The sequence below is a fragment of the Salmo salar genome, chromosome 27 (genome assembly GCF_965601325.2).
Source record: "Salmo salar chromosome 27, fSalSal1, whole genome shotgun sequence".
Lineage (NCBI taxonomy): Eukaryota > Metazoa > Chordata > Actinopteri > Salmoniformes > Salmonidae > Salmo > Salmo salar.
The window spans coordinates 10,219,715-10,247,676 of record NC_138317.1 but is presented as its reverse complement, the minus strand read 5'-3'; the positions used below and the strand labels follow the sequence as shown (position 1 = coordinate 10,247,676).

At 42.6% G+C, this 27,962-nt stretch overlaps 2 protein-coding genes across 2 annotated transcripts; both read right to left on the bottom strand.

The window, feature by feature from the left end:
- Positions 1 to 1,017: 1,017 nt before the first annotated feature.
- On the bottom strand, positions 1,018 to 4,880 carry LOC106588290 (serine/threonine-protein kinase SBK1). The gene is made up of 4 exons (XM_014177124.3): positions 4,291 to 4,880; positions 2,970 to 3,114; positions 2,654 to 2,856; positions 1,018 to 2,116 (listed from the first exon to the last, which is right to left on the bottom strand). The coding sequence occupies exons 1-4, from the start codon at positions 4,294 to 4,296 to the stop codon at positions 1,313 to 1,315; spliced, it is 1,158 nt and encodes a 385-aa protein (XP_014032599.2). The 5' UTR covers positions 4,297 to 4,880; the 3' UTR covers positions 1,018 to 1,312.
- Positions 4,881 to 7,681: 2,801 nt separating this feature from the next.
- LOC106588457 (uncharacterized) lies at positions 7,682 to 27,933 on the bottom strand. The gene is made up of 5 exons (XM_014177489.3): positions 27,784 to 27,933; positions 17,794 to 17,954; positions 17,589 to 17,684; positions 10,922 to 11,092; positions 7,682 to 10,382 (listed from the first exon to the last, which is right to left on the bottom strand). The coding sequence occupies exons 1-5, from the start codon at positions 27,929 to 27,931 to the stop codon at positions 10,218 to 10,220; spliced, it is 741 nt and encodes a 246-aa protein (XP_014032964.2). The 5' UTR covers positions 27,932 to 27,933; the 3' UTR covers positions 7,682 to 10,217.
- Between the last annotated feature and the right edge of the window lie 29 nt (positions 27,934 to 27,962).

The window sequence follows — 27,962 nt, the reverse complement described above, 5'->3', positions numbered from 1 at the left end:
TCAGCTGTCAGAGCAGCTTACCGATCACTGTACCTGTGCACAGCCAATCTGTAAATAGCACACCCAACTACCTCATCCCCATATTGTTATTTATCTTTTTGCTCTTTTGCACCCCATATCTCTACTTGCACATCATCATCTGCACATCTATCACTCGAGTGTTAATGCTAAATTGTTAGTATTTCACCTCTATGGCCTATTTCTTGCCTTACCTCCCTAATCTTCTACATTTGCACACACTGTACATACATTTTTGTGTTATTGACTGTACGTTTGTTTATGTGTAGCTCTGTGTCGTTGTTTTTGTCGCACTGCTTTGCTTTATCTTGTCCAGGTCACAGTTGTAAATGAGACCTTCTCAACTGGCCTACCTGGTTAAATAAAGGGGGGAAAGAAAAAAAAGAACAGAATGTTTTTGTTGAAATTACATGGAAACCACGATGATTCAAACAGTTTTTGCCTAGCGGGGCACTTGCAGTCACAGTTGTTATTCTACCCTCCAAGTCCAATCATTTTGAAAAATCTGAAATCATGTCAATTGTCCTGTGTGGCTCAGTTGGTAGAGCATGGTGTTTGCAACGCCAGGGTTGTGGGTTCAATTCCCACGGGGGACCAGTATGGAAAGAATTTATGAAATGTATGCATTCACTACTGTAAGTCGCTCTGGAAAAGAGCGTCTGATAAAATGTAGTTTTCACATTTTAGTCATTTAGCAGACGCTCTTATCCAGAGCGACTTACAGTAGTGAATGCATACATTTCATACATTTTTTCTCCGTACTGTATTGTCTTGGTTAAAGTAATACAGTAGAGTAGCTAGATAACTTACTATAGAATCAACACAAAGTGCAGAAGACTGTAAATATCACAGCAATCTAGAGAGGAAAACTTTGAATTTATGAGTTTAATCCAAATGTTAAATCATAATAAACATTTTATTAGACTCAATTCCAACCACAGGACATTATGACATACAGATGATATTTACATATTATAAAAAACTTACTGTAGTCACACTTACTGTAGAATTTACTAGATTGAACACATCAACATGCTAATTTATAAAGTGCTTACAAGTCCCTATACTAACCAAATGCAACTGTGTCTATCCCCAAAGGCTATCCAGTATCAACAATGACTTGATGGCTATTTATCTTACAAAAAGTGCAACTGTAGTGGTATTATATTCTGTACAGGGTCTTTTTTAGCACCAATGTGACACATCAGAGGATATGGATTGTTTTCTGGAGGTCAGAAATATTGTCTCTTTCACCTCTGAGTGTGTAAGTTTATGATCTTGTGTCGCCACTCCCTTATCTCTCCACCCTTCCCTCCCTCTCTTTCACGTTTCTGATTACCTCTCTCCCTCTAATTTTCTTCCTCTCCTCTTCCAACCGTGTCTTCTCCTTCTTCCGCAACCAGTCTCCCCCGAGGTAGCCCAGTACATCGTCGGGCCTACTGCGAAGCCTAGGCTGTGGGTGGAGAAGTGCCTGGAAAAGGGAGCAGGCCAGTGGGGTGAAATAGGCAAACTGGGGGGCGACCGGATTGGATTTTTTCTCGTTCAGATTCTGCTTGTCTTCATCCAAACTCATCATGATGTCCTCGTCTTTTCCTTCCCCCCATAGGTCTAGTTCGTCGTCCTGACCATCTTGATCTTTCTCCTGGTCAAACCACTCTTTGTACTTGATGTACGAGCGGTCGTCGGATGCGGTCTCCGTCCAGGGTAGACTGCCAGTCAGCATGGCGTAGATGAGGATCCCCAAGGCCCAGCAGTCCGTACTGGCCTCCACCGACACCCACACCCTCTTGATCTTGTTGTGCAACCCATTTCCTCCATCAGGTTTTGAAGCAGTATTATGTCTACTATCCTCCGACTCCTTCGCTATCTCTGCCTCGGGTGTACAGTAAGCAGAACTGTACCACACACCGGGTACCTTGGTTCCCGTGGCCTTGGCCATGCCGAAGTCGCCCAGTTTGACCCAGCGGCAGGCAGCGTCGACCAGGAAGATGTTCTCGGGCTTGACGTCGCGGTGGACGAAACCCAGGGAGTGGAAGTGGGTTAGGGCACTGCTCAGCTGGGACACGACCCTCTGGACACAATCCTCCTCCACACCCACCTGGGAAAAAGACAGAGGCAAAGTTGAACTACATTTCCCACTCTTACGGCTCTGTTCAATTAGATCCACTTTAGTTGACTTCCATAGGGTGGGTGTTTTGACAGTGTCGGGAGGTGGAACTGCATTATAGGTCTCAAATCCACAAGTGGCTCCCGGCATTATACCTGAAGCGGGCATTGCTATTGGCTGCAGGGAGTCACATGAACAGAAATCCCATGCAGCCTTGTTTACAAGTTTGAACACTAGAACGTGAGATGTAATCTACACCTCCAATACGATGATAGAAACCCTTATAATTTTATTTCAGGATTTTTCAATTTGAGCGTCATTATTTCTATATAGCCTACACTTTCTAGTTTTGAATTTGTAATGTGTGGATCGCAAGAGCAGCTGCTCACCGATTTGACATTACACCTCCAAAACAGGCTCTATGCAGGTGTCTGCCATTGCCGGTTAATTCTTGATCTGATTGGATCTAGACCTTAGTTAACAAAGATGCATACGAGAATAATGACACATTTCCCACATACACTATACCTCGGGGACAATGACGTCGTACAGATCACCGAAGAGGCTAGCTTGCTGGGCGAAAACGTAATGTGAGGGGGTGGAGAAGGCAATGCCGAGGGCCTTGGTCAGGGACGGGTGGGTGCAGAAGGAGAGGGAGAGGTTATACTCTCGCAAAAAGGCGAAGAGATTTGTGGAATCACGAGGAAAGAACTTCAGGGCCATTGGAGTTCCTTGAGGGAAGGAAGAGAGAGTGAAAAGTGATCAGAACAAAAGAAAGAGAGAAATTCGGTCGATATGAGGCCAGACAAACTGGGTTTAGGGTTAAAACAAACACGTAGTTTACCTCTTTTCCTATGTACAGCCAACATGACCTTCCCGTACGACCCCTCCCCTAACATCTTGACCACCTGGAAGTGGTCCGAGGTCTCCAGTGATGTAAACGACTGGACGGTGAGATGGCACATCTCGTCCAATAACCTTGTGGCAGCCTGCGGAGATGGGAACATATATCTGTTATGATGCTTGTCGTCATGACGATTTTGGCAGCACTAAACCAGGTATAAACACATCCCTTTATAGCTCTATGAACAGCTCAAAGGCTCTTATTGGACAGTTTTTGGACACCCCCCTTTTCAACAAGCCTTTGATTTATCCGTTCGACTGTTTACTTTTTCATTGGCTGGCACCAGGCAGGCGATTGTGTGATTTTTCTATATGAGCCAACCGGATTGACCCCAAGACATCCCATTAATACATAGAGAGCCATGGATATATATACATCTCTGAGTGGCATAGCTAGCTCCACAGGGGTAAGCCCTCCCCGGACCCCTGCCAGAGCGGCATAACCTGAACAGCCTGTAGGGACATGGGCTCAACACCTTGGTTATGTAACTTCGTGTTGGGGGAAACGGAGGCGTATGGTTTGGGTTTAAAGTTGTACTGCACTGTACCCAACTTCTGACTACTGCGCCATATGTTAATGAATTACAACATGCAATGCTTAGGAACATTTGGTATCAATAGTGTATGCATCAAAAGTATAGGGATTGATTAGATATGAATATGAATAAATATAGCGGGTAAGCATTTTATAATACCTATCATGAACAAGCATTAGTATACAGTTAATAGGTATTTCATTATACATGTTTATTTATTTATAAGCATTACAAGGATTCCAATTCATAAGCTTCTATAACGTTTCTAATAATTAATACAGCATTTAAAAACATGTATAAGCATTTCAAATGGCTTTTGCATGAACGTTATTATAAAGTGTTACCAAATAGTACATACTACATAACCAATTTTCCTTATCTAATAACCTGCTGTCTAATATCAGTAACACATTTGATCCCATTTTGTCACATAATGGGGACATCTCACATCGGTTTAAGGCACTGCTGTTGCCCCCCCACACGCAATAATTGAATACATTTCCCTGTTTATATAATGGCGCAATAAAATGTTATTTTGAAGTAATACATTTCGAAAAAATAAAGGAAGTAAAACTATATTAAATCAATTTCATAAGAAGTCAGCATCTTAGAAAACTACTACAAATGTCTACCTAAACATTGATGAATGTTGGCTGAATGAAACACATTGTTCATAATTCTTTCTTGGTTGCAGAGGAAAATGGGGTGAACGGATAGCTTCCTTACTGTCATTTTGGCTCTGTGGTTGACTTCAGTCTCTTTCACAGTGATATTGTGATGTTCCTCACAGACAAGTTACAGTGAATCTGTATCCCTGCCCACATCGACCAAGTAGTGCACCTTTCAATACCGCTTCCACAACACATAGGCTGCACATTAGCTCTTCCAACTATAAGGTAAAAGAGTTGCTCTAGAGATCTTGTAGAGTAGTTGTCCGCGTCTGTCTTTCTCAGCAGAGGCTCCACTATCTCTCCTGTTTGTGAGTTTTGATATCTCCAACCCCTACTTTGATCCCTGCATTATCTCGCTCCCCTTTTCCTCTTCTCCTGCACTCCTCTCACATTCTCTCCATCCCACCGGATTCTCTGGTGAGCTGTCTGTCCCACCAGTCGACGGCCAGCCCCTCCCAAGGCCAGTCAATATTTTGAGTTTGTTCTGTCAATCAGTAAATGAACGCCTGTGTCTATCCAAACACTTGTCTAGACTCTCTCCCTTTTTCCAATGGCACCTCTCACTCACTCACTCACTCACTCACTCACTCACTCACTCACTCACTCACTCACTCACTCACTCACTCACTCACTCACTCACTCACTCACTCACTCACTCACTCACTCACAAACACATACAGTGGACACACATTCTCTCTCTCTTTGTCTCTCTTGCTCGCTCTCTCTCTCTCTTGCTCTCTCTCTCTCTTGCTCTCTCTCTCTCTCTACGCTTGCTGCATTCCACCTTTGAAGAGGAGCGAGAGAGGGCATGCCACTCTGACAAACGTGTGCTTGAATAACCACTTCTGACCTGTGCTTGGATAACCACTTCTGACCTGTGCTTGGATAACCACTTCTGACCTGTGCTTGGATAACCACTTCTGACCTGTGCTTGGATAACTACTTCTGACATGTGCTTGGATAACCACTTCGGACTTGTGTTTAACAAGCGGCTCACACTCGATCACAGGCTTTCAAATGACTGCCTCTTTTTTTCTGAACTTTTCCACCTGTTTTGTGCCTCTTTCTTTCTCTCTCTCCAACTCCCTCCCTCCCCTCGTTTGACAAACCGAACAGCTGAAGGAGGTCGCGCACCAAAACAGCTTTATAGTGCGATCCTCTCGTACCTTGAGTGCCTGTCAACTCTATTTCCTCCAGCTTGCCAACTATCCAAATATCTCCCCCACCTTCACCCATCCAACCAGCTATCCTGGCCAACATATTTTCTAACTCCTCCAGTCCCAAGGAGGATCCCTTTCTCTGCGACTAGAATTACCACGCAACTTACACCTGTACTGTCACTTTAGCTGTGTTAGCAATATGTCATCTGTGTTACGTGTTCATGTGTAGCAGTGTTCTGGGTGACACTTCCTTCAACGGGTACCTACATAAATACTTATTAACACAATCATAACCTATACGTAATGAATTCATAAGCAGTTCATAAGCATTAATAGAACAGTCTGTGACTCAGGTGGCTGGGGTCCCTGTTGATTGTCTTAGCCTTCCAGCAACACATGCTGCTGTAGGTGTCCTAGAGGGCAGTCAGTGTGCACTCACTGGTGCGTTCGGCTGAGCTTACCACCCTCTGTAGCGCCTTGCGGTGAGCGGTGGAGTTGCCATACCAGGCTGTGATGAAGCTCGACAGTATGCTCTCGATGGTGCTCCTGTAGAACACTGTGAGGGCCATTGGGGACAGGCAACATTTCTTCAGCCTCCTGAGGTTGAAGAGTCGCTGTCGTGCCTTCTTCACCACAGTGTCCTTGTGGTTTGACCATTTCTGCTCCTCTGAGAAGTGTACGCCAAGGAACTTGAAGTTTTTTACCGTATCCACAGCGGCCCCATTGATGAGGATGGGGGCGTGCCCAGCCTGGTTTCTCCTGAAGTCCACAATCAGCTCCTTTGTTTTGCTGACATTGAGGGAGATGTTGTTTACCTGGCACCAGGCCATCAGAGTGCCTACCTGTAGGCCGTTGTTGGTAATCAGGCATACTATTGTCGTGTCATCAGCGAACTTGATGATGGTGTTGAACCTATGTGAGGCCACGCAGTCGTGGGTATACAGAGCATACAGGAGGGGACTGAGGACACACCCTTGTGGGGCCCCCATGTTGAGGAAACGTGTTGAGAAGGTAATGTTCACCACCTGAAGGGCAGCCCATCAGGAATTCCAGGACCCAGTTGCATAGGGAGGACTTCAGTCCCAGGGCCATGAGCTTTGCTGTGAGCTTCGAGGGCACTATGGTATTGAAGGCCGATCTGTAGTCTATGATCAGCAGGTAGCCTGGCGGGTAGGAGCATTGGGCCAGTAACCGAAAGGTTACTAGATCGAATCCCTGAGCTGACAAGGTAAAAATCTGTCATTACCATCCCTGAGCAAGGCATTTAACCCACTGTTCCCCAGGCGCCGGTGATGTGGATGTCGATTAAGGCAGCCCTGTGCACCTCTCTGATTGAGACAGGTTGGGTAAAATGCGGAAGACACATTTCAGTTAAATGCATTCAGTTGTACAACTGACTAGGTTTCCCCCTTTCCTCACATATGCATTCCTTTTGTCCAGGCGGGTGAGGGCAGTGTAATGGCGATTGCGTCATCCGTGGATCTGTCAGGGCGGTAGGCGAATTGGAGAGTATCGAGTGTGCCAGGGAGGGAGGAGGTGATGTGGTCTTTGACTAGCCTCTCGAAGCACTTCATGGTGACAGAAGTGAGTGCTACGGGTCGGTAGTACTGCTATGAAAGCATGATGAATGTGTTATGAAGTCATATGTACAATTAAATGAAGTTACCCAAACAGTATGTCATTTTACATTGAATGATGTAAAGAAATGCAGGACAACATGGTAATATATCACTGTCTTTAATTTTAGATGGGCAAACCCCACGGATATTATAATGTATTTGTATAAAAATATGTGATGCCAGCATCACAAATATAATAGGCTCATATATGACACACTTGGGTCATAAATAACTATACATTCAGTAAATACAAAACAAAACAGGGTCATAGGCTCAGTCAGATTTAGGGTTATGATCAAGGTTAACCCTAATTCAAGCACATTCTTCAGTAACAGCACTGTAATAAGGATATAATAAATTACTGTATATTAAAGAAGAGGAATTTGCATTTCAACATGTAAATGACCTAACATGCTGACTAGACTTGACACGCACGTGCGTCCGTATGCGCCATCGCGTGCATGTTGATTTTGTCCATCCACAATAGATGGGATCAGGATGTGCAGGTTTAAATATCAAAACGAACTCTGAACCAACTATATTAATTTGGGGACAGGTCGAAACGCATGAAACTTTCATGGCCATTTAGCTAGCTTGCTGTTGCCAGCTAATTTGTCCTGTGATATAAACATTGGGTTGTTATTTTACCTGAAATGCTGAAAAGGTCCTCTACTCCGACAATTAATCCACAGATAAAAGGGTAAACTGAGTTAGTTTCTAGTAATCTCTCCTCCTTCAGTCTTCTTCTTCTTCTTCATCTTTGGACTTTATATGGCGGCTGGCAACCAACTTTAAGGTGCATTACCACCACCAACTGGATTGGAGTGTGGACCTCAGTTCAGCTTTCAATCACCCACATGGGTATATGCTCCCTAAAAACCAATGAGGAGATGGGAGAGGTGCGACTTGCAGTGCATTCGCGAGCATAGCAAAATAAATGTACACATACATGTTATTCAATCATTTCATCCAAACTGCTCATGCGCGTCAACGAGCATCTGCACAGCCAGGCGCTAAAATAGAAATTGGCTTTATTTTTTACGATTGACGCGCTCCAGTCCAGTTGGTGGTGGTAATGCACCTTAAAGTTGGTTGCCAACCACCATATAAAGTCCAAAGAAGAAGAAGAAGAAGAAGACTGAAGGAGGAAAAAACCTACACTCGATCCCTCCGATGTCAACAACTACAGACCAGTATCCCTTCTTTCTTTTCTCTCCAAAACTCTTGAACGTGCCGTCCTTGACCAGCTCTCTTGCTATCTCTCTCAGAATGACCTTCTTGATCCTAATCAGTCAGGTTTCAAGACTGGGCATTCAACTGAGACTGCTCTTCTCTGTGTCACGGAGGCTCTCCGCACTGCTAAAGCTAACTCTCTCTCCTCTGCTCTCATCCTTCTAGACCTATCTGCTGCCTTTGATACTGTGAACCATCAGATCCTCCTCTCCACCCTCTCCGAGCTGGGCATCTCCGGCGCGGCCCACGCTTGGATTGCGTCCTACCTGACAGGTCGCTCCTACCAGGTGGTGTGGCGAGAATCTGTCTCCGCACCACGTGCTCTCACCACTGGTGTCCCCCAGGGCTCTGTTCTAGGCCCTCTCCTATTCTCGCTATACACCAAGTCACTTGGCTCTGTCATATCCTCACATGGTCTCTCATATCATTGCTATGCAGATGACACACAATTAATCTTCTCCTTTCCCCCTTCTGACAACCAGGTGGCGAATCGCATCTCTGCATGTCTGGCAGACATATCAGTGTGGATGACGGATCACCACCTCAAGCTGAACCTCGGCAAGACGGAGCTGCTCTTCCTCCCGGGGAAGGACTGCCCGTTCCATGATCTCGCCATCACGGTTGACAACTCCCTTGTGTCCTCCTCCCAGAGTGCTAAGAGCCTCGGCGTGACCCTGGACAACACCCTGTCGTTCTCCACTAACATCAAGGCGGTGACCCGATCCTGTAGGTTCATGCTCTACAACATTCGCAGAGTACGACCCTGCCTCACACAGGAAGCGGCGCAGGTCCTAATCCAGGCACTTGTCATCTCCCGTCTGGATTACTGCAACTCGTTGTTGGCTGGGCTCCCTGCCTGTGCCATTAAACCTCTACAACTCATCCAGAACGCCGCAGCCCGTCTGGTGTTCAACCTTCCCAAGTTCTCTCATGTCACCCCGCTCCTCCGCTCTCTCCACTGGCTTCCAGTTGAAGCTCGCATCCGCTACAAGACCATGGTGCTTGCCTACGGAGCTGTGAGGGGAACGGCACCTCCGTACCTTCAGGCTCTGATCAGGCCCTACACCCAAACAAGGGCACTGCGTTCATCCACCTCTGGCCTGCTCGCCTCCCTACCTCTGAGGAAGCACAGTTCCCGCTCAGCCCAGTCAAAACTGTTCGCTGCTCTGGCACCCCAATGGTGGAACAAGCTCCCTCACGACGCCAGGACAGCGGAGTCAATCACCACCTTCCGGAGACACCTGAAACCCCACCTCTTTAAGGAATACCTGGGATAGGATAAAGTAATCCTTCTAACCCCCCTTAAAAGATTTAGATGCACTATTGTAAAGTGGTTGTTCCACTGGATATTATAAGGTGAATGCACCAATTTGTAAGTCGCTCTGGATAAGAGCGTCTGCTAAATGACTTAAATGTAAATGTAAATGAGGAGAGATTACTAGAAACTAACTAGGTTTACCCTTTTATCTGTGGATTAATTGTCGGAGTAGAGGACCTTGTGCATTTCAAGTAAAATAACAACCCAATGTTTATATCACAGGACAAATTAACTAGCAACAGCAAGCTAGCTAAATTGCCATGAATGTTTCATGTGTTTCAACCTATCCCCAAATTAATATAGTTGGTTCAGTGTTCGTTTTGATATTCAAACCCGCGTGTCCTAATTGCGTCTTTTGTGAGCCCGTGCTCGGTCTAGTCAGCATGTAAAAGTTGAGTACCCCTGATTTAAGACCACAGGGGGAAGTAAAAAGCAATTGACCGTATAGAGTGCATTATGTTTGAAAGAACGACAACATGTTACAGTAAGCTGAATCTTAGATACTCAAGTTGAACACTTCTCATTCACAGTAAGTAAGCGTACCTAGAAAAGTGGCAGAAATCTTTAGTTAAATTCAAAAAGTTAACAGCGCTTTGGAGGAAGGCATTTGTTGTCGCAAAGAGTAGGAACCTAGGTGGCGGGAACCTTGATGTCAAAGGCCCTGAACCTGTGACTTAAGGAGGACCAGCACTCTGGTAGACCATTGACAGTAGAATCCTAACCGTTCAGGAATCTCGTAGGAGAGGAGGACCACGTCCCAGGTTGTGAGTCGAGTTGGGAAAGAAGGAATGGAAATCTGGGGTAGTGGGCACGCGATCTATAATGGTGGGAAAAAGCGGGGTGGGAAAAGTTAGAATGGTGTCAACTAAGAATGTTATTTTACTGTCAAATATTACATCTTAACATACCACAGTCAATTATCAAAATCCAAACAGATTTTCCATATTTGTTATATTATATAGGTCGTTTTTTCCCCACAGAGTGACTAAGCTAAAATGCTTGGGTACATTAAGGTTTCTACCACTGGCATTAGTCAGCTCTTTTTGTGCCACCTCAGCTGTGCGTCATATTGATCTGAGTGGAGTAGGATGACATTGCCCCTATACTCTTCTAAGGTCAGTTATTTTTTCTCTCACTTATGGATAAGGTTAGGAATCTGAGAGCATAAGTGGATCCTAGATCTGTACCCAGTCTAACTATTACGGTGGCAAGGCATGTGAACTAAACGGTTATAGAGCAAACAACCTAATTATGACAACACATAGGTTGTAATATGGATTTATTTTTCTGGCCTGGCTTCCCCAGTGATTTTCCACACACACCGCTACTGTACCCAGAGTATATTGAGCTACCTACCTGCTGTAGCGCAGTGGAGCAGAGGCTTAAGATATGCTGTAGGCCTCTAGTGACCTCTACTGTCTTGAGAGAGACCGGCAGGCTCATACTGACTCGGACATCAATCAGCCAATCAAGGTGCAGCTTAAAGGAGCGGAAATCCGTGTAAAGTTGGGAGAGAGAGTCGTTTAGCTGGCAGAGGGGAGAGAGGGTGACAAGGTGTGAGTTCTAAAGACTCGGGACTTGACAATGTGTTATAAACACATGATTTAGTACAACATCAAAAAGCTTCTGAAAAGTGTTCCGGGTGAATTGATAAAGCATCCCTGAAGCATTCCTCACAATATAGTAAATAAACCGAGCGGTGATGAATTATGGAATACATTTATGTCGCTTTAAGTCACCACATTTATGTCACTTTGTCAATTTCACTCAATGTAGCACTGTATACAGTGCCTTGCAAAAGTATTCAGACCCGTTGGATTTCTTCACATTGTATTGTGTTACAAAGTAGGATTACAATTGATTTAATTGTCCGTTTTTGTCAACAATCTACACAAAATACTCTGTCAAATTTGATTTTTTTTTTTTATATAGATGAATAAAAATGAAATAACTAAAATATAGTAGTTGCATAAGTATTCAGCTCCCTGAGTCAATATATGTTAGAAACACTATTGGCAACAATTATAACTTGTTGGGTAAGTCTCATAAGAGCTTTGCACACCTGAATAATTCAGGTGAAAAGAATAATGGCCAAATATAGTGCAATATTTGACCATTATTCTTTTCAAAATTCTTCAAGCTTTATCAAGGTGTTTGGGATCATGACTAGACAGCAATTTTAAAAGTCTTGCCATAGATGTTCAAGCAGATTTAAGTCAAAACTGTAACTTGGCCACTCAAGAACATTCACTGACTTCTTGGTAAGCAACTCGAGTGTAGATTTGGCCTCGTGTTGTAGGTTATTGTCCTGCTGAAAGGTGAAAACCTCTCCCAGTGTCTGGTGTGAAGCAGATTGGAGCAGGTTTTCCTCTAGGATTTTGCCTGTGCTTAGCTCCATCCCATTTCTTTTCATCCTGAAAAACTCCCCAGTATTTGTCGATGTCAAACATACCCGTACCATGATGCAGCCAACAGTATGCTTGTAAATAAATAGGCAGTTACTCAGTGATTTGTTGTATTTGCCCCAAACATAAGGCCTTGCATTTATGCCAAAAAGTGTATTCCCTTGTCGTTTTTTTTTTTGCAGTATTACTTTAGTGCCTTGTTTACTTTAATGTTTTGGAATATTTTTATTCTGTATATTTGTATTCTTCTTTTCACTCTGTCATTTAGGTCATTATTGTGGAGACACAAACTTGTTGTTGATCCATCCTCAGTTTTCTACCATCACAACCATTGAACTCTGTAGCTGTTTAAAAATCACCAATGGCCTCATGGTGACATTCCTAAGCAGTCTCCTTCCTGTCCTGCAGCTCAGTTCAGAAGGACGACTGCATCTTTGATGTTCTGGGTGGTTTAATACATCATTCACAGCATAATTATTAACTTGACCATGCTTAAAGATATATTCAATGTCTGATTTGTTATTGTTAACCATCTACTAATCACTGCCCTTCTTTATGAGTCTTTTCCCATGGTCTTTGTAGTTGAATCTGTGCTTAAAATTCAATACTTGACAGATGTTGTATGTATGAGGGACAGTGGAAGGGGTAGTCATAAAAAAATTATGTCAACCTCAATTGTTTCACACAAAGTGAGTCCATATAACTTATTATGTGATTTGTTAAGCCAAATTTTACTTCAAAACTAATTTAGTCTTGCCTTAACAAGAAGGGTGAATACTTATGCAACGACTATATTTGTGTTATTTAATTTGTAGAATTGTCTCTTCACTTTGGCATTATGGAGTATTTTGTGTAGATCAATGATAAAGAATTGCAATTGAATCTATTTCAATCCCACTTTGTAACACAACAATACGTGAAAAAAGTTCAAGGGGATGTAGACTTTCTATAGGCACTGTATGTACTGTGTCTTCTGAAAGTGTTCACACCCCTTAACTTTTTCCACATTTTGTTGTGTTACAGCCTGAATTTAAAATGTATTACATTTTGATTTTGTGTCGCTGATCTACACACAATACCCCATCATGTCAAAGTGGAATTATGTTTTTGGAAATTTTTTGCTAATTAATAAAAAATTCAAAGCTGAAATGTCAGTAAGTATTCAACCCGCTGTTACGGCAAGCCTAAATAACTTCAGGAGTACAAATGTGCTTAACAAGTCAGATAATAAAGTTGCATGGACTTTTAATGACTACCCTATCGCTTCTCTACATCTCACACAGAATTATCTGTAAGGTCAAAATCAAATCAAATCACATTTTGTTGGTCACGTATACATGGTTAGCAGATGTTGACGCGAGTGTAACTAAATGCTTGTGCTTCTGGTTCTGACAGTGCAGTGATATCTAACAAGTAATCTAACAATTCCCCAACAACTACCTAATACACCCAAATCTAAAGGGGTTAATAAGAATATGTACATATACATTTATGGATAAGCGATGGCCAAGCAGCATAGGTAAGGTGCAATAGATAGTATAAAATACAGTATATACATGTGATATGAGTAATGTAAGATGTGTAAACATTATTAAAGTGGTATTATTTAAAGTGGCATTGTTTAAAGTGACTAGTGATCCATTTTTTTTTAAAGTGGCCAGTGATTTTGTCTCAATTTAGGCAGCAGCCTCTCTGAGTTAGAGATTGCTGTTTAGCAGTCTGATGGCCTTGAGATAGAAGCTGTTTTTCAGTCTTTCGGTCCCAGCTTTGATGCACCTGTTCTGATCTCGCCTTCTGGATGGTAGCGGTTTGAACAGGCAGTGGCTCGGGTGGTTGTTGAACTTGATGATCTTTTTGGCCTTCCTATGGCATCGGTTGCTGTAGGTGTCATGGAGGGCAGGTAGTTTGCCCTCGGTGATGCGTTGTGCAGACCGCACCACCCTCTGGAGAGCCTTGCGATTGAGGGTGGTGCAGTTGCCGTACCAGGCTGTGATACAGCCTGACAGGATGCTCTCGATTGTGCATCTGTAAAAGTTTGTCAGGGTTTTGGGTGACAAGCCAAATTTCTTCAGCCTCCTGAGGTTGAAGAGGCGCTGTTGTGTCTTCTATACCACACTGTCTGTGTGGGTAGACCATTTCAGTTTGTCTATGATGTGTACGCCGAGGAACTTAAAAACCTTCCACCTTCTCCACTGCTGTTCCTTCGATGTTTATAGGGGGGTGCTCCCATTGCTGTTTCCTGAAGTCCACGATCATCTCCTTTGTTTTGTTGACGTTGGGTGAAAGGTTGTTTTCCTGACACCACACTCCGAGAGCCCTCACCTCCTCCCTGTAGGCTGTCTCGTCGTTGTTGGTGATCAAGCCCACTACTGTTGTGTCGTTTGCAAACTTGATGATTGAGTTGGAGGTGTGCATGGCCACGCAGTCGTGGGTGAACAGGGAGTACAGGAGGGGGCTGAGCACGCACCCTTGTGGGGCCCCAGTGTTGAGGGTAAGCAAAGTGGAGATGTTATTTCCTACCTTCACCACCTGGGGGCTTCCAGCTTGATGATGAGCTTGGAGGATACTATGGTGTTGAATGCTGAGCTGTAGTCAATGAACAGCATTCTTACATAGGTATTCCTCTTGTTCAGATGGGATAGGGCAGTGTGGAGTGTGATGGCAATTGAGTCGTTTGTGGACCAGTTGGGGCGGTATGCAAACTGAAGTGGGTCTAGGGTGGCTGGTAAGGTGGAGGTGATATGATCCTTGACTAGTCTCCTTAAGCACTTCATGATGACAGACGTGAGTGCTACGAGGCGGTAGTCATTTAGTTCAGTTATCTTTGCCTTCTTGGGTACAGGAACAATGGTGGCAATCTTGAAGTATGTGGGGACAACAGACTGGGATAGGGAGCGATTGAATATGTCCGTAAACACACTGCGTATGCTCTGAGGACGCGGCTAGGTATGCCGTCTGGGTCAGCAACCTTACAAGGGTTAACACGTTAAAATGTTTTACTCACGTCGGCCACGGAGAAGGAGGGGGGGTGCAGTCCATGTTAGTGGGCCGCGACGGTGGCACTGTATTATCCTCAAAGCGGGCAAAGAAGGTGTTTAGTTTGTCTGGAAGCGTGACATCGGTGTCCGTGATGTGGCTGGTTTTCTTTTTGTAGTCTGTGATTTCCTGTAGACCCTGCCACATACGTCTCATGTCTGAGCCGTTGAATTGCGACTCCACTTTGTCCCTATATCGGCATTTCACTTGTTTGATTGCCTTGTGGAGGGTATAACTACACTGTTTATATTCAGCCATATTCCCATACTTCTTTCCAAATTCGATTGTTCGCGCGTTCAGTTTCCAGTCTGCGTGATCAAAACAATCTTGAAGCTTGGATTCCGATTGGTCAGATCAGCGTTGAATAGTTCTAGTCACTAGTACATCCTGTTTGAGTTTCTGCTTATAAGACGGTAGGAGCAAGATGGTGTTGTGGTCAGATTTGCCGAAGGGTGGGCAGGGGAGGGATTTGTATGCATTGCGGAAGTTAGAGTAGCGGTGATCGAGTGTATTACCACTGCGCATAGTGCAATCAATATGCTGATAGAATTTAGGTAGCCTTGTTCTCAAATTTTCTTTGTTAAAATCCCCAGCTACAATAAATGCATCCTCAGGATATATGGTTTCCAGTTTACATAGAGTCCAGTGAAGTTCCTTGAGTGCCATCTTGGTGTCTGCTTGAGGGGGAATGTACAAAACTGGGACTGTAACTGAGGAGAATTCTCTTGGGATGTAAAATGGCCGTTTGATTGTAAGGAATTCTAGTTCTGGTAAGCAGAAGGACCTGCATGTTGTTATGATTACACCATGAGTCGTTAGTCATGAAGCATACACCCCACCCCCGCCCTTCCTCTTCCCAGAGAGGTGTTTATCTCTGTCGGTGCGATGCATGGAAAAGCCCGGTGGCTGAACAGATTCCGACAACATATCCCGAGAGAGCCATGTTTTCGTGAAACAGAGAATGTTACAATCTCTGATGTCTCTCTGGAAGGCAACCCTTGCTCGAGTTTTGTCTACCTTGTTGTTAAGGGACTGGGCATTGGCGAGTAGTATACTCGGGAGCGGTGGGTGAAGTGCACGACTATGGAGCCTGACCAGGAGGTCGCACCGTCTGCCCCTTCTGCGGCTCCGTTGTTTTGTGTCGGCTTCTGGGATTAGATCCATTGTCCTGGGTGGTGGTCCGAACAGAGGGTCCGCTTCAAGAAAGTTGTATTCCTGGTCATAATGTTGGTAAGTTGATGTCGCTCTTATATCCAATAGTTCTTCTCGGCTGTATGTAATAAGACTGAAGATTTCCTGGGATAACAATGTAAGAAATAATACATAATAAAACTAAATACTGCATAGTTTCCTAAGAACTCGAAGCGAGGCGACCATCTCTGTCGGCGCCATCTTGCTCAGTTGAACAGTTTTCCAATGCCTCGCAAAGAAGGGCACATATTTGTAGATGGGTAAAAATTCAAAATTAAAGCAGACATTGAATATTTCTTTGAGCATGGTGAAGTTATTAATTACACTTTAGATGGTGTATCAATACACCCAGTCCCTACAAAGATACAGGCGTCCTTCCTAACTCAGTTGACGGAGAGGAAGGACACCGCTCAGTGATTTCACCATGAGGCCAATGGTGATTTTTAAACCAGTTCCAGAGTTAAATGGTTGTGATAGGAGAAAACTGAGGATGGATCAACAACATTTTAGTTACTCCACAATACTAACCTAAATTATGGAGTGAAAAGAAGGAAGCCTGTACAAAATAAAAACGTATTCCAAAACATGCATCCTGTTTGCAATGAGGCACTAAAGTAATACTGCAAAACATGTGGCAAAAAAAACTAACTTTTTGTACTGAATACAAAGCATTATGTTTGGGGCAAATCCAACACAACACATCACTGAGTACAACTCTTCATATTTTCAAGCATGGTGGTGGCTGCATCATGTTATGGGCATGCTTGTCATCGGCAAGGAATAGGGTGTGTTTTAGGATAAAAAGAGAAGGACTGGAGCTAAGCACAAGAAAACCTGGTTCGGTCTGCTTTCCATCAGACACTGGGAGACAAATCCACCTTTCAGCAGGACAATAACCTAAAACACAAGGCCAAATATACACTGGAGTAGCTTACCAAGACGACATTGAATGTTCCTTAGTGGCCTAAATACAGTTTGGACTTAAATCGGCTTGAAAATCTATGGTAAGACTTGAAAATGGTGTCTAGCAATGATCAACAACCAACTTGACAGAGCATGAATTTATTTTTAAGAATAATGGGAAAATATTGAACAACACAGCTTTGCAAAGCTCTTTGAGACTTACCCAGAAAGACTCACAGCTGTAATCGCTGCCAAAGGTGATTCTAACATGTATTGACTCAGGGGGTTGAATACTTATCGAATCAAAATATGAGTGTTTTATTTTCCATTAATTATTATTATTATTTGTATTTTTTTATTTACATTACGTAGTATTTTGTGTAGATGTTGTAACACAACAAAATGTGGAAAGGGTCAAGGGGTGTGAATACTTTCTGAAGGCTGAAAGCATGCAATAAGGACTGGACTCGAGAAGACGGGATACATACCTTCAGTGAACTGAGGTGATTTGCCGTGTGTTCCATCTCTGGAAGAGTGTCAAGGTTGTATTCCAGAAGCTCTATACCGCTGAACTCACTTTCACTCTGAAGGAAGAGGGCATAGGTAAGAGTTATATTGGATGGTCAACTAATGAGAGTATGTTGACTAGCATTGACTGTGCTGTGCCTAACAAAATACGGTCAACTCACTCACCTGAAGATTCCTTGTCAGCATCTGCAGGTTTCTCATTTGCTGGACCATCATTGTCAGACGGGCACAGAGGGGGAACTTGTGGCTTGGGCGTGACCACGAAAGGACAAGCAGCTGGGCTAGTAGCAGCAACAGGAGGAGAGACTGTGTTGAGTTAAGCCACGCTGCAGAGATAAGAAAAAAAATCCTCATTTTAAAGAGGTACATTGTATGAGGCATTGGATCAGGGTTACATTCAAGATCGCAGCATTCATTTACGTTTCAAAATAGGTTTGCTTTGAACAATTGCCACTGTTTACAATGCTATGAAACATTATTCAACAATTACAAAGCAGTGATTTAATAGCCTGGTACCAGACCAAATGGTAGGCCTACATTAGAGTGAGTGGACATGCTGATTGGTTGCCACGTAACAGGGGTTTGTCTTCCCAGAGAGCAAGAAGCCATCGTGGAACCAGATATATTTTTTTTACCTGGCCACTCTCCCCTTCACTTTGGCACAACATGCCTTTACCATGAGATGCCATATGCTACCATGAGCAGGAAAAACATAGATATGATAGGTTCCATTTCAAAAAGAGGTTCCGTTTGATGAAGGAGTCATCCAATCACCATGGAGTCCAACTGTTTCATCATTGACTCATCAAGCCGACAACTTCAAATAATATTTTCTAGACTAGGGGTATATTGCTAGCTAGCACTATGACTCAGAGTTTAGACAGTAGGCTAGTGATTCATTTGATGCAACCAAATCATGAGTATTGATGTCAACTGTTTTCCTAGCCAGCAGACTGCATCAGAAACACTGCAACCAAACCTTCATATAAATCCCCAACCAGAACTAAACAAGATATTTCAGTTGAAGCCAAGTCATTGATGAAGAATGCTGAGTATGTTGTAATAGACATCTTAGGTTCCTTGTAAACATAAAGGAGCAACATGTTGATGACCAGTACACCACCAGTAGAATAATACAGTAGCATCTATATCCCCTATACACTTCTTATAAACCATTATCAATGCTTGAGAAACAGGATAGGGTTTGAAACAACTTCAAAGAAAGTCACCATTTCCTGTACAATACTTTCACTTGATTGAAAAATGCATTTGTCATTTCATTACCTGATAAATAGAACGCAGTCTGACGCAGGCAAAAGTCTATGATCCTTTTAACATCTTCTTAAGGTTAGAAACAACGTACTTATGTTGTTAAATGTCATCAATTTAGCCATGGAGTTAAAGAGAGTAACCTTAGAGGTAACCATTTCCTGTTCAGTCATTTCATGTAAAAATGATTGTCACTTGCACTGTCAAAAAGTTATTTCTGACCCAGTTTTCATACAGATGTTCAGCTGATTCAGATACCACTGAACTGAAGTTTCATGTAGCCTTGGGCTGACCTAACACACCCCCATGTATTTGAGAATTTCCTTAGAAATTCTCCACACATTGTTGCTTGTAAGTGCATTGCCTTGTCTACGTACAGTGGATTAGTATTCTGGAAATGTATCATTATAGTGTGTTGGATATGCCTATATTACTCTCCTAAATAGAATAAAATTGCTTAAGTTATAAGTTCAGTGGTTTTATATATTTATTTATTTGTGTATTTGTTTCCATGTTGTTTGCCCAAATCCTCTCTTAAATGGATTGTGTTGATTTCAAATCCTATTTAGATGATTGGGAATGAAATTGCAAACGTTCTAAATGGTGAAGATTGATTTACATGAGGAATTGGTCCAAAAGTGCTAGTGTGGATTGCAATCACTCTTTGTCCATAGACTGCTTTCAAGGTAAAAAATCAAATACAGACATGCTCAAATTTGTTGGTACCCTTACAGCTCATTGAAATAATGCTTCATTCCTCCTGAAAAGCGAGGAAATTAAAAGCCAATTTTATCATGTATACTTGCATGCCTTTGGTATGTCATAGAATAAAGCAAAGAAGCTGTGAAAAGAGATGAATTATTGCTTCTTCTACAAAGAGATTCTAAAATGGCCTGCACACATTTGTTGGTACCCCTTAGAAAAGATAATAAATAATTGGATTATAGTGAAATTTCAAAGTAATTCCTTTCTTTAATTAGTATCACACGTCTCCAATCTTGTAATCAGTCATGCAGCCTATTTAAATGGAGAAAGGTAGTCACTGAGCTGTTAGGTATCATTGTGTGCACCACGCTGAACATGGACCAGAGAAAGCAAAGAAGAGATTTGTCTGAGGAGATCAGAAAGAAAATAATAGACAAGCATGGTAAAGGTAAAAGCTACAAGACCATCTCCAAGCAGCTTGATGTTCCTGTGACAACAGTTGCAAATATTATTAAGTTTAAGGTCCATGGAACTGTAGCCAACCTCCCTGGGCGCGGCCGCAAGAGGAAAATCGACCCCAGATTGAACAGAAGGATAGTGCGAATGGTAGAAAAAGAACCAAGGTTAACTGCCAAAGAGATACAAGCTGAACTCCAAGGTGAAGGTACGTCAGTTTCTGATCGCACCATCCGTCACTTTTTGAGCGAAAGTGGGCTCCATGGAAGAAGACCCAGGATGACTCCACTTTTGAAAGAACAACATAAAAAATCCAGACTGGAATTTGCTAAAATGCATATTAAAAAGGCACAATCCTTCTGGGAGAACGTCCTTCAGACAGATGAGTCAAAACTGGAGCTTTTTGGCAAGTTACATCAGCTCTATGTTCACAGACGAAAAAATGAAGCTTTCAAAGAAAAGAACACCATACCAACAGTGAAACATGTAGGAGGCTCGGTTATGTTTTGGGGCTGCTTTGCTGCGCCTGGCACAGGGTGCCATGAATCTGTGCAGTGAACAATGAAATCTCGAGACTATCAAGGCATTCTGGAGCGAAATGTACTGCCCAATGTCAGAAAGTTCTGTCTCAGTCGCAGGTCATAGGTCCTCCAACACGATAATGACCCAAAACACATAGCTAAAAGCACCCAAGAATGGATAAGAACAAAACATTGGACTATTCTGAAGTGGCCTTCTATGAGTCCTGATCTGAATCCTATCGAACATCTATGGAAAGAGATGAAACTTGCAGTCTGGAGAAGGCACCCATCAAACCTGAGACAGCTGGAGCAGTTTGATCAGGAAGCGTGGGCAAAATTACCTGTTACAGGTGCAGAAGACTAATTGAGAGCTACAGAAAACGTTTGATTGCAGTGATTGCCTCTAAAGGTTGTGCAAAAAAATATTAGGTTAGCCTCTCTAGGGTAGGGGGCAGTATTTTCACATCCGGATAAAAAACGTACCCGATTTAATCTGGTTATTACTACTGCCCAGAAACTAGAATATGCATAGAATTGTTTGATTTGGATAGAAAACACCCTAAAGTTTCTAAAACTGTTTGAATGGTGTCTGTGAGTATAACAGAACTCATATGGCAGGCAAAAACCTGAGAAGATTCTGTACAGGAAGTGCCCTCTCTGACCATTTCTTGGCCTTCTACACTCTCTTTATTGAAAACAAAGGATCTCTGCTGTAACATGACACTTCCTACGGCTCTCAGAAGGCGCCAGAACGTTGAATGATGACTTTGCAGCCCATGGCTGAAAAACAGTAGCGCATTTGGTAAGTGGTCGATCTGAGAACAATGAGACGGGTGCGCGCGTGCACGTGAAGAGGCCATTTTCAACTTTGAGTCTTTGAACGAAAACAGGGTTTCCCGGTTGGAATATTATCGCTTTTTTATGAGAAAAATCGCATAAAAATTGATTTTAAACAGCGTTTGACATGCTTCGAAGTACGGTACTGGAATATTTAGAATTTTTTTGTCCACCCTTCGTCACCCTTCGGATAGTGTCTTGAACGCAAGAACAAAACAGAGGATATTTGAACATAACTATGGATTATTTTGAACCAAAACAACATTTGTGGATGAAGTAGAAGTCCTGGGAGTGCATTCTGACGAAGAACAGCAAAGTTAATCCAATTTTTCTTATAGTAAATCTGAGTTTGGTGAGTGCCAAACTTGGTGGGTGTCAAAATAGCTAGCCCGTGATGGCGAGCTATCTACTCAGAATATTGCAAAATGTGCTTTTGCCGAAAAGCTATTTTAAAAATCGGACATAGCGATTGCATAAAGGAGTTCTGTATCTATAATTCTTAAAATAATTGTTATGTTTTTTTGTGAACGTTTATCGTGAGTAATTTAGTAAATTCACCGGAAGTTTGCGGTGGGTATGCTAGTTCTGAACATTTACATTACATTTAAGTCATTTAGCAGCCACTCTTATCCAGAGCGACTTACAAATTAACGTCACATGCTAATGTAAAAAGCTGGTTTTTGATATAAATATGAACTTGATTGAACAAAACATGCATGTATTGTATAACATAATGTCCTAGGAGTGTCATCTGATGAAGATCATCAAAGGTTAGTGCTGCATTTAGCTGTGGTTTTGGTTTTTGTGACATTATATGCTAGCTTGAAAAATGGGTGTCTGATTATTTCTGGCTGGGTACTCTGCTGACATAATCTAATGTTTTGCTTTCGTTGTAAAGCCTTTTTGAAATCGGACAGTGTGGTTAGATTAACAAGAGTCTTGTCTTTAAAATGGTGGAAAATAGTCATATGTTTGAGAAATTGAAGTAATAGCATTTCTAAGGTATTTGAATATCGCGCCACGGGATTCCACTGGCTGTTGAGTAGGTGGGACGATTTCGTAGAGAGGTTAAAAGTGCTTCCCTCACAATCTTAAATAAGCATGCCCCATTCAAAAAATGTAGAACTAAGAACAGATATAGCCCTTGGTTCACTCCAGACTTGACTGCCCTTGACCAGCACAAACACATCCTGTGGTGTTCTGTATTAGCATCGAATAGCCCCCACGATATGCAACTTTTCAGGGAAGTTAGGAACCGATGTACACAGGTAGTTAGGAAAGCTAAGGCAAGCTTTTTCAAACAGATATTTGCATCCTGTAGCATTAATTCCAAAAAGTTCTGGGACACTGTAAAGTCCATGGAGAATAAGACCATCTCCTCCCAGCTGCCCACTGCACTGAGGCTAGGAAACACTATCACCACCGATAAATCCACGATAATCAATCATTTCAATAAGCATTTTTCTACGGCTGGCCATGCTTTCCAGCTGGCTACCCAGACCACGGTCAACAGCTCTGCACCCCCCATAGCAACTTGCCCAAGCCTTCACCCAAATCCAGATAGCTGATGTTCTGAAAGAGCTGCAAAATCTGGACCCCTACAAATCAGCTTGGCTTGACAATCTGGACCCTCTCTTTCTAAAATTATCCGCCGCAATTGTTGCAACCCCTATTACTAGCCTGTTCAACCTCTCTTTTGTATCATCTGAGATCTCCAAAGATTGGAAAGCTTCCGCAGTCATCCCCCTCTTGGGAGACACTCTAGACCCAAACTGTTTCAGACCTATATCTATCCTACCCTGAATTTCTAAGGTCTTTGAAAGCCAAGTTAACAAACAGATCACCGACCATTTTGAATCCAACCGTACCTTCTCCGCTATGCAATCTGGTTTCCGAGCTGGTCATGGGTGCACCTCAGCCACGCTCAAGGTCCTAAACGACATCATAACCACCATCGATAAAAGACAATACTGTGCAGCCGTATTCATCGACCTGGCCAAGGCTTTCGACTCTGTCAATCACCGCATTCTTATCGGCAGACTCAACAGCCTTGGTTTCTCAAATGACTGCCTCGCCTGGTTCACCAACTACTTCTCAGACAGAGTTCAGTGTGTCAAATCGGAGGGGCTCTTGTCCGGACCTCTGGCGGTCTCTATGGGGGTGACACAGGGTTCAATTCTCGGGCTGACTCTTTTCTCTGTATACATCAAGGATGTCGCTCTTGCTGCTGATGTTCCTCTGATCCACCTCTACGCAGACGACACCATTCTGTATACTTCTCGCCCTTCTTTGGACACTGTGTTAACAGACCTCCAGATGAGCTTCAATGCCATACAACTCTCCTTCCGTGGGCCCCAACTGCTCTTAAATGCAAGTAAAACTAAATGCATGCTCTTCAACTGATTGCTGCCTGCACCTGCCCGCCCGTCTAACATCGCTACTCTGGACGGTTCTGACTTAGAATATGTGGACAACTACAAATACCTAGGTGTCTGGTTAGACTGTAAACTTTCCTTCCAGACTCACAATAAGCATCTCCAATCCAAAATTAAATCTAGAATCGGCTTCCTATTTCGCAAGAAAGCATCCTTCACTCATGCTGCCAAACGTACCTTCGTAAAACTGACTATACTACCGATCCTAGACTTTCGCGATATCATTTACAAAATAGCCTTCAACACTCTACTCAGCAAATTGGATGCAGTCTATCACAGTGCCATCCATTTTGTCACCAAAGCCCCATATACTACCCACCACTGCGACCTGTATGCTCTCGTTGGCTGGCCCTCGCTTCATATTCGTTGCCAAACCCACTGGCTCCAGGTCATCTATAACTCTTTGCTAGTTAAAGGCCTGCCTTATCTCAGCTCACTGGTCACCATAGCAGCACCAACCCGTAGCACGCGCTCCAGCAGGTATATTTCACTGGTCACCCCCAAAGCCAATTCCTCCTTTGGCCGCCTTTCCTTCCATTTCTCTGCTGTCAATGACTGGAACGAATTGCAAAAATCACCGAAGCTGGAGACTCAAATCTCCCTCACTAACTTTAAGCATCAGCTTCAGGGCAGCGTACAGATCATTGCACCTGTACATAGCCCATCTGTAAATAGCCCACCCACCTACCTCATCCCCATTTGTTTTGCTCCTTTGCACCCCAGTATCTCTACTTGCACATTTATCTTCTGCACATCTATCACTCCAGTGTTTAATTGCTAAATTGTAATTATTTCACCATTATGGCCTATTTATTGCCTTACCTCCCTAATCTTACTTCATTTGCACACACTGTATATAGACTTTTCTATTGTGTTATTGACTGTACGTTTGTTTATGTGTTACATTTATGTTTAACTCTGTGTTGTTTGTGTCGCATTGCTTTGCTTTATCTTGGCCAGGTCGCAGTTATGAGAAGTTGTTCTAAACTGGCCTACCTGGTTAAATAAAGGCAAAATAAAAACATTTTAAAAAAGTCCTCCGACACATTGGTGCGGCTGGCTTCCGGGTTAAGTGGGCATTGTGTCAAGAAGCAGTGCGGCATGGTTGGGTTGTGTTTTGGAGGACGCACTGCTATTGACCTTCGGCTCTCCCGAGTCTGTACGGGAGTTGCAGTGATGAGACAAGACTGTAACTACCAATTGGATACCATGAAATTGGGGAGAAAAAGGGGTAAAAAAATATATATTCTAAATGTAAAAATGTAAAAATAAATAAATATGGAATAAACAATGGTGGATGCCAATTACTTTTGTCAGTTTAAATTTTTTTCAGAGAAAATAGTGCATTCTTCATTTTTGTGGAGGGGTACCAATAAATTTGAGCACTTCTGTATATAAATATATCATAATCGCGGAACTATACATTCAATTTGCACCCCCCCCCCCCACACACACACACACACACACAGACATACATCCCCAGTCAATAGTATATCAGAAATACTTACTTTTCATTGTCACCCCAAAATCCAAAAGCTGTAAAAAAAAACTGTCAGCAGCCTCAATCGTTCGTCCCTCTAAATGAGTTCACAAATCCAAACGTTCTCTTTTATAGAATCTGTACGATGACACGTCACCTGAGTCACCCTCTCCATTCATAGAAGAATGCCCCCGCAATTCTCCTCTCCCTCCTCCCTTCTAAAACACGGCTATTCACTTTCTTTCTTTGTTTTCCATCATACCGGTTGGGTTCTTTATACTGGTTGGGTTATTTTTACTGGTTGGGTTCTTTATACCAGTTGGATTCTTTATACTGGTTGTGTTCTTCGTACTGGGTGGGTTCTTTATACTGGTTGGGTTCATTAGTTGGGTTCTGGTTGGGTTCTTTAAACCAGTTGGATTCTTTATACTGGTTGGGTTCTTTATACTGGTTGGGTTCATTAGTTGGGTTCTGGTTGGGTTCTTTAAACCAGTTGGATTCTTTATACTGGTTGGGTTTTTTATACTGGTTGGGTTCATTAGTTGGGCTCTGATTGGGTTCTTTAAACCAGTTGGATTCTTTATACTGGTTGGGTTCATTAGTTGGGTTCTGGTTAGGGTCTTTATACTGGTTGTGTTCTTTATACTGGTTGGGTTCATTAGTTGGGTTCTGGTTGGGTTCTTTTTACCAGTTAGGTTCTTTATACTGGTTTGGTTCTTTATACTGGTTGTGTTCTTTATACTGGTTGGGTTCTTTATACTGGTTGTGTTCTTTATACTGGTTGTGTTCTTTATACTGGTTGTGTTCTTTATACTGGTTGGGTTCTTTATACTAGTTGGGTTCTTTATACTGGTTGTGTTCTTTATACTAGTTGGGTTCTTTATACTAGTTGGGTTCTTTATACTGGTTGGGTTCTTTATACTGGTTTGGTTCTTTATACTGGTTGTGTTCTTTATACTGGTTGGGTTCTTTATACTGGTTGGGTTCTTTATACTGGTTGTGTTCTTTATACTGGTTGGGTTCTTTATACTGGTTGGGTTCTTTATACTGGTTGGGTTCTTTATACTGGTTGGGTTCTTTATACTGGTTGGGTTCTTTATACTAGTTGTGTTCTTTATACTGGTTGGGTTCTTTATACTGGTTGTGTTCTTTATACTGGTTGTGTTCTTTATACTGGTTGTGTTCTTTATACTGGTTGGGTTCTTTATACTGGTTGTGTTCTTTATACTGGTTGGGTTCTTTATACTAGTTGGGTTCTTTATACTGGTTGTGTTCTTTATACTGGTTGTGTTCTTTACTGGTTGGGTTCTTTATACTAGTTGGGTTCTTTATACTGGTTGTGTTCTTTATACTGGTTGTGTTCTTTATACTGGTTGGGTTCTTTATACTAGTTGGGTTCTTTATACTGGTTGTGTTCTTTATACTAGTTGGGTTCTTTATACTAGTTGGGTTCTTTATACTGGTTGGGTTCTTTATACTGGTTGGGTTCTTTATACTGGTTTGGTTCTTTATACTGGTTGTGTTCTTTATACTGGTTGGGTTCTTTATACTGGTTGTGTTCTTTATACTGGTTGTGTTCTTTATACTAGTTGGGTTCTTTATACTGGTTGTGTTCTTTATACTGGTTGGGTTCTTTATACTGGTTGGGTTCTTTATACTGGTTGTGTTCTTTATACTGGTTGGGTTCTTTATACTGGTTGGGTTCTTTATACTGGTTGGGTTCTTTATACTGGTTGGGTTCTTTATACTGGTTGTGTTCTTTATACTGGTTGTGTTCTTTATACTAGTTGGGTTCTTTATACTGGTTGGGTTCTGGTTGGGTTCTTTATACTGGTTGTGTTCTTTATACTGGTTGGGTTTTTTATACTGGTTGTGTTCTTTATACTAGTTGGGTTCTGGTTGGGTTCTTTATACTGGTTGGGTTTTTTATACTGGTTGGGTTTTTTATACTGGTTGGGTTCATTAGTTGAGTTCTGGTTTGGTTCTTTATGCTGGTTAGGGTCTTTATACTGGTTATGTTCTTTATACTGGTTGGGTTCTTAAAACTGGTTGGGTTTTACTGATTGGGTTCTCCTATCAGGCTGTTCTATGGAATAATCTTGGCTTTGAATTAGTGATGCAATCAGACACTGGAAAAAAAATTGTCCCACTCCTTAACGCTGATATCATATGAGTTGCATTGAGGCTCACCTAAAAGAGATTATTCAAAACTAACATTTATCAGACATGTTTGATACTGTATTTGAAACGGTTGCTAAGTGGTGATTCATTTTTATCTGAATTTTAAATCGTTCTCCTCCCTTAGTAAAATAATCCCCAAAAATGTCCCCACACTGCACCCCACACACAACCCACCCAACCGTCTCTGTAGCTATCAAGTACTGTCAGATCTCCCTGTTAGCATTCTGCCTGTTGTTGTTTCATGGATGGACATGAACGCAAAGAGACTCACACAGAGCAGACAAAGGAGATGAGCGCGCCATGATGTCATCAAAGATCCCCCACTTCCCTCCTGGTGGGAAATCAGGGGGCCCCAAGGGGAGCAGGGAGGGGGGAGGGTCAGAAAGTGATGTCAGATCACGCCCTGCTTCTTTTGCCATTCCCCCCCGACCGGCCACCCACTCCTCTACT

What these genes read in the sequence shown, in the direction of transcription:
- LOC106588290 (XM_014177124.3), bottom strand. An exon ending in GGCTGTACATAGGAAAAGAG is followed by an intron (nt 2,857 to 2,969) that starts GTAAACTACGTG and finishes CCTTCCCTCAAG; the next exon opens with GAACTCCAATGGCCCTGAAG. An exon ending in ACGACGTCATTGTCCCCGAG is followed by an intron (nt 2,117 to 2,653) that starts GTATAGTGTATG and finishes TCTTTTTCCCAG; the next exon opens with GTGGGTGTGGAGGAGGATTG.
- LOC106588457 (XM_014177489.3), bottom strand. Translation starts at nt 27,931, where the DNA reads ATGGCAAAAGAAGCAGGGCGTGATCTGACATCACTTTCTGACCCTCCC. An exon ending in ATCTCCTTTGTCTGCTCTGT is followed by an intron (nt 17,955 to 27,783) that starts GTGAGTCTCTTT and finishes TTATCTCTGCAG; the next exon opens with CGTGGCTTAACTCAACACAG. An exon ending in GCTCCACTGCGCTACAGCAG is followed by an intron (nt 10,383 to 10,921) that starts GTAGGTAGCTCA and finishes CCACCATTATAG; the next exon opens with ATCGCGTGCCCACTACCCCA.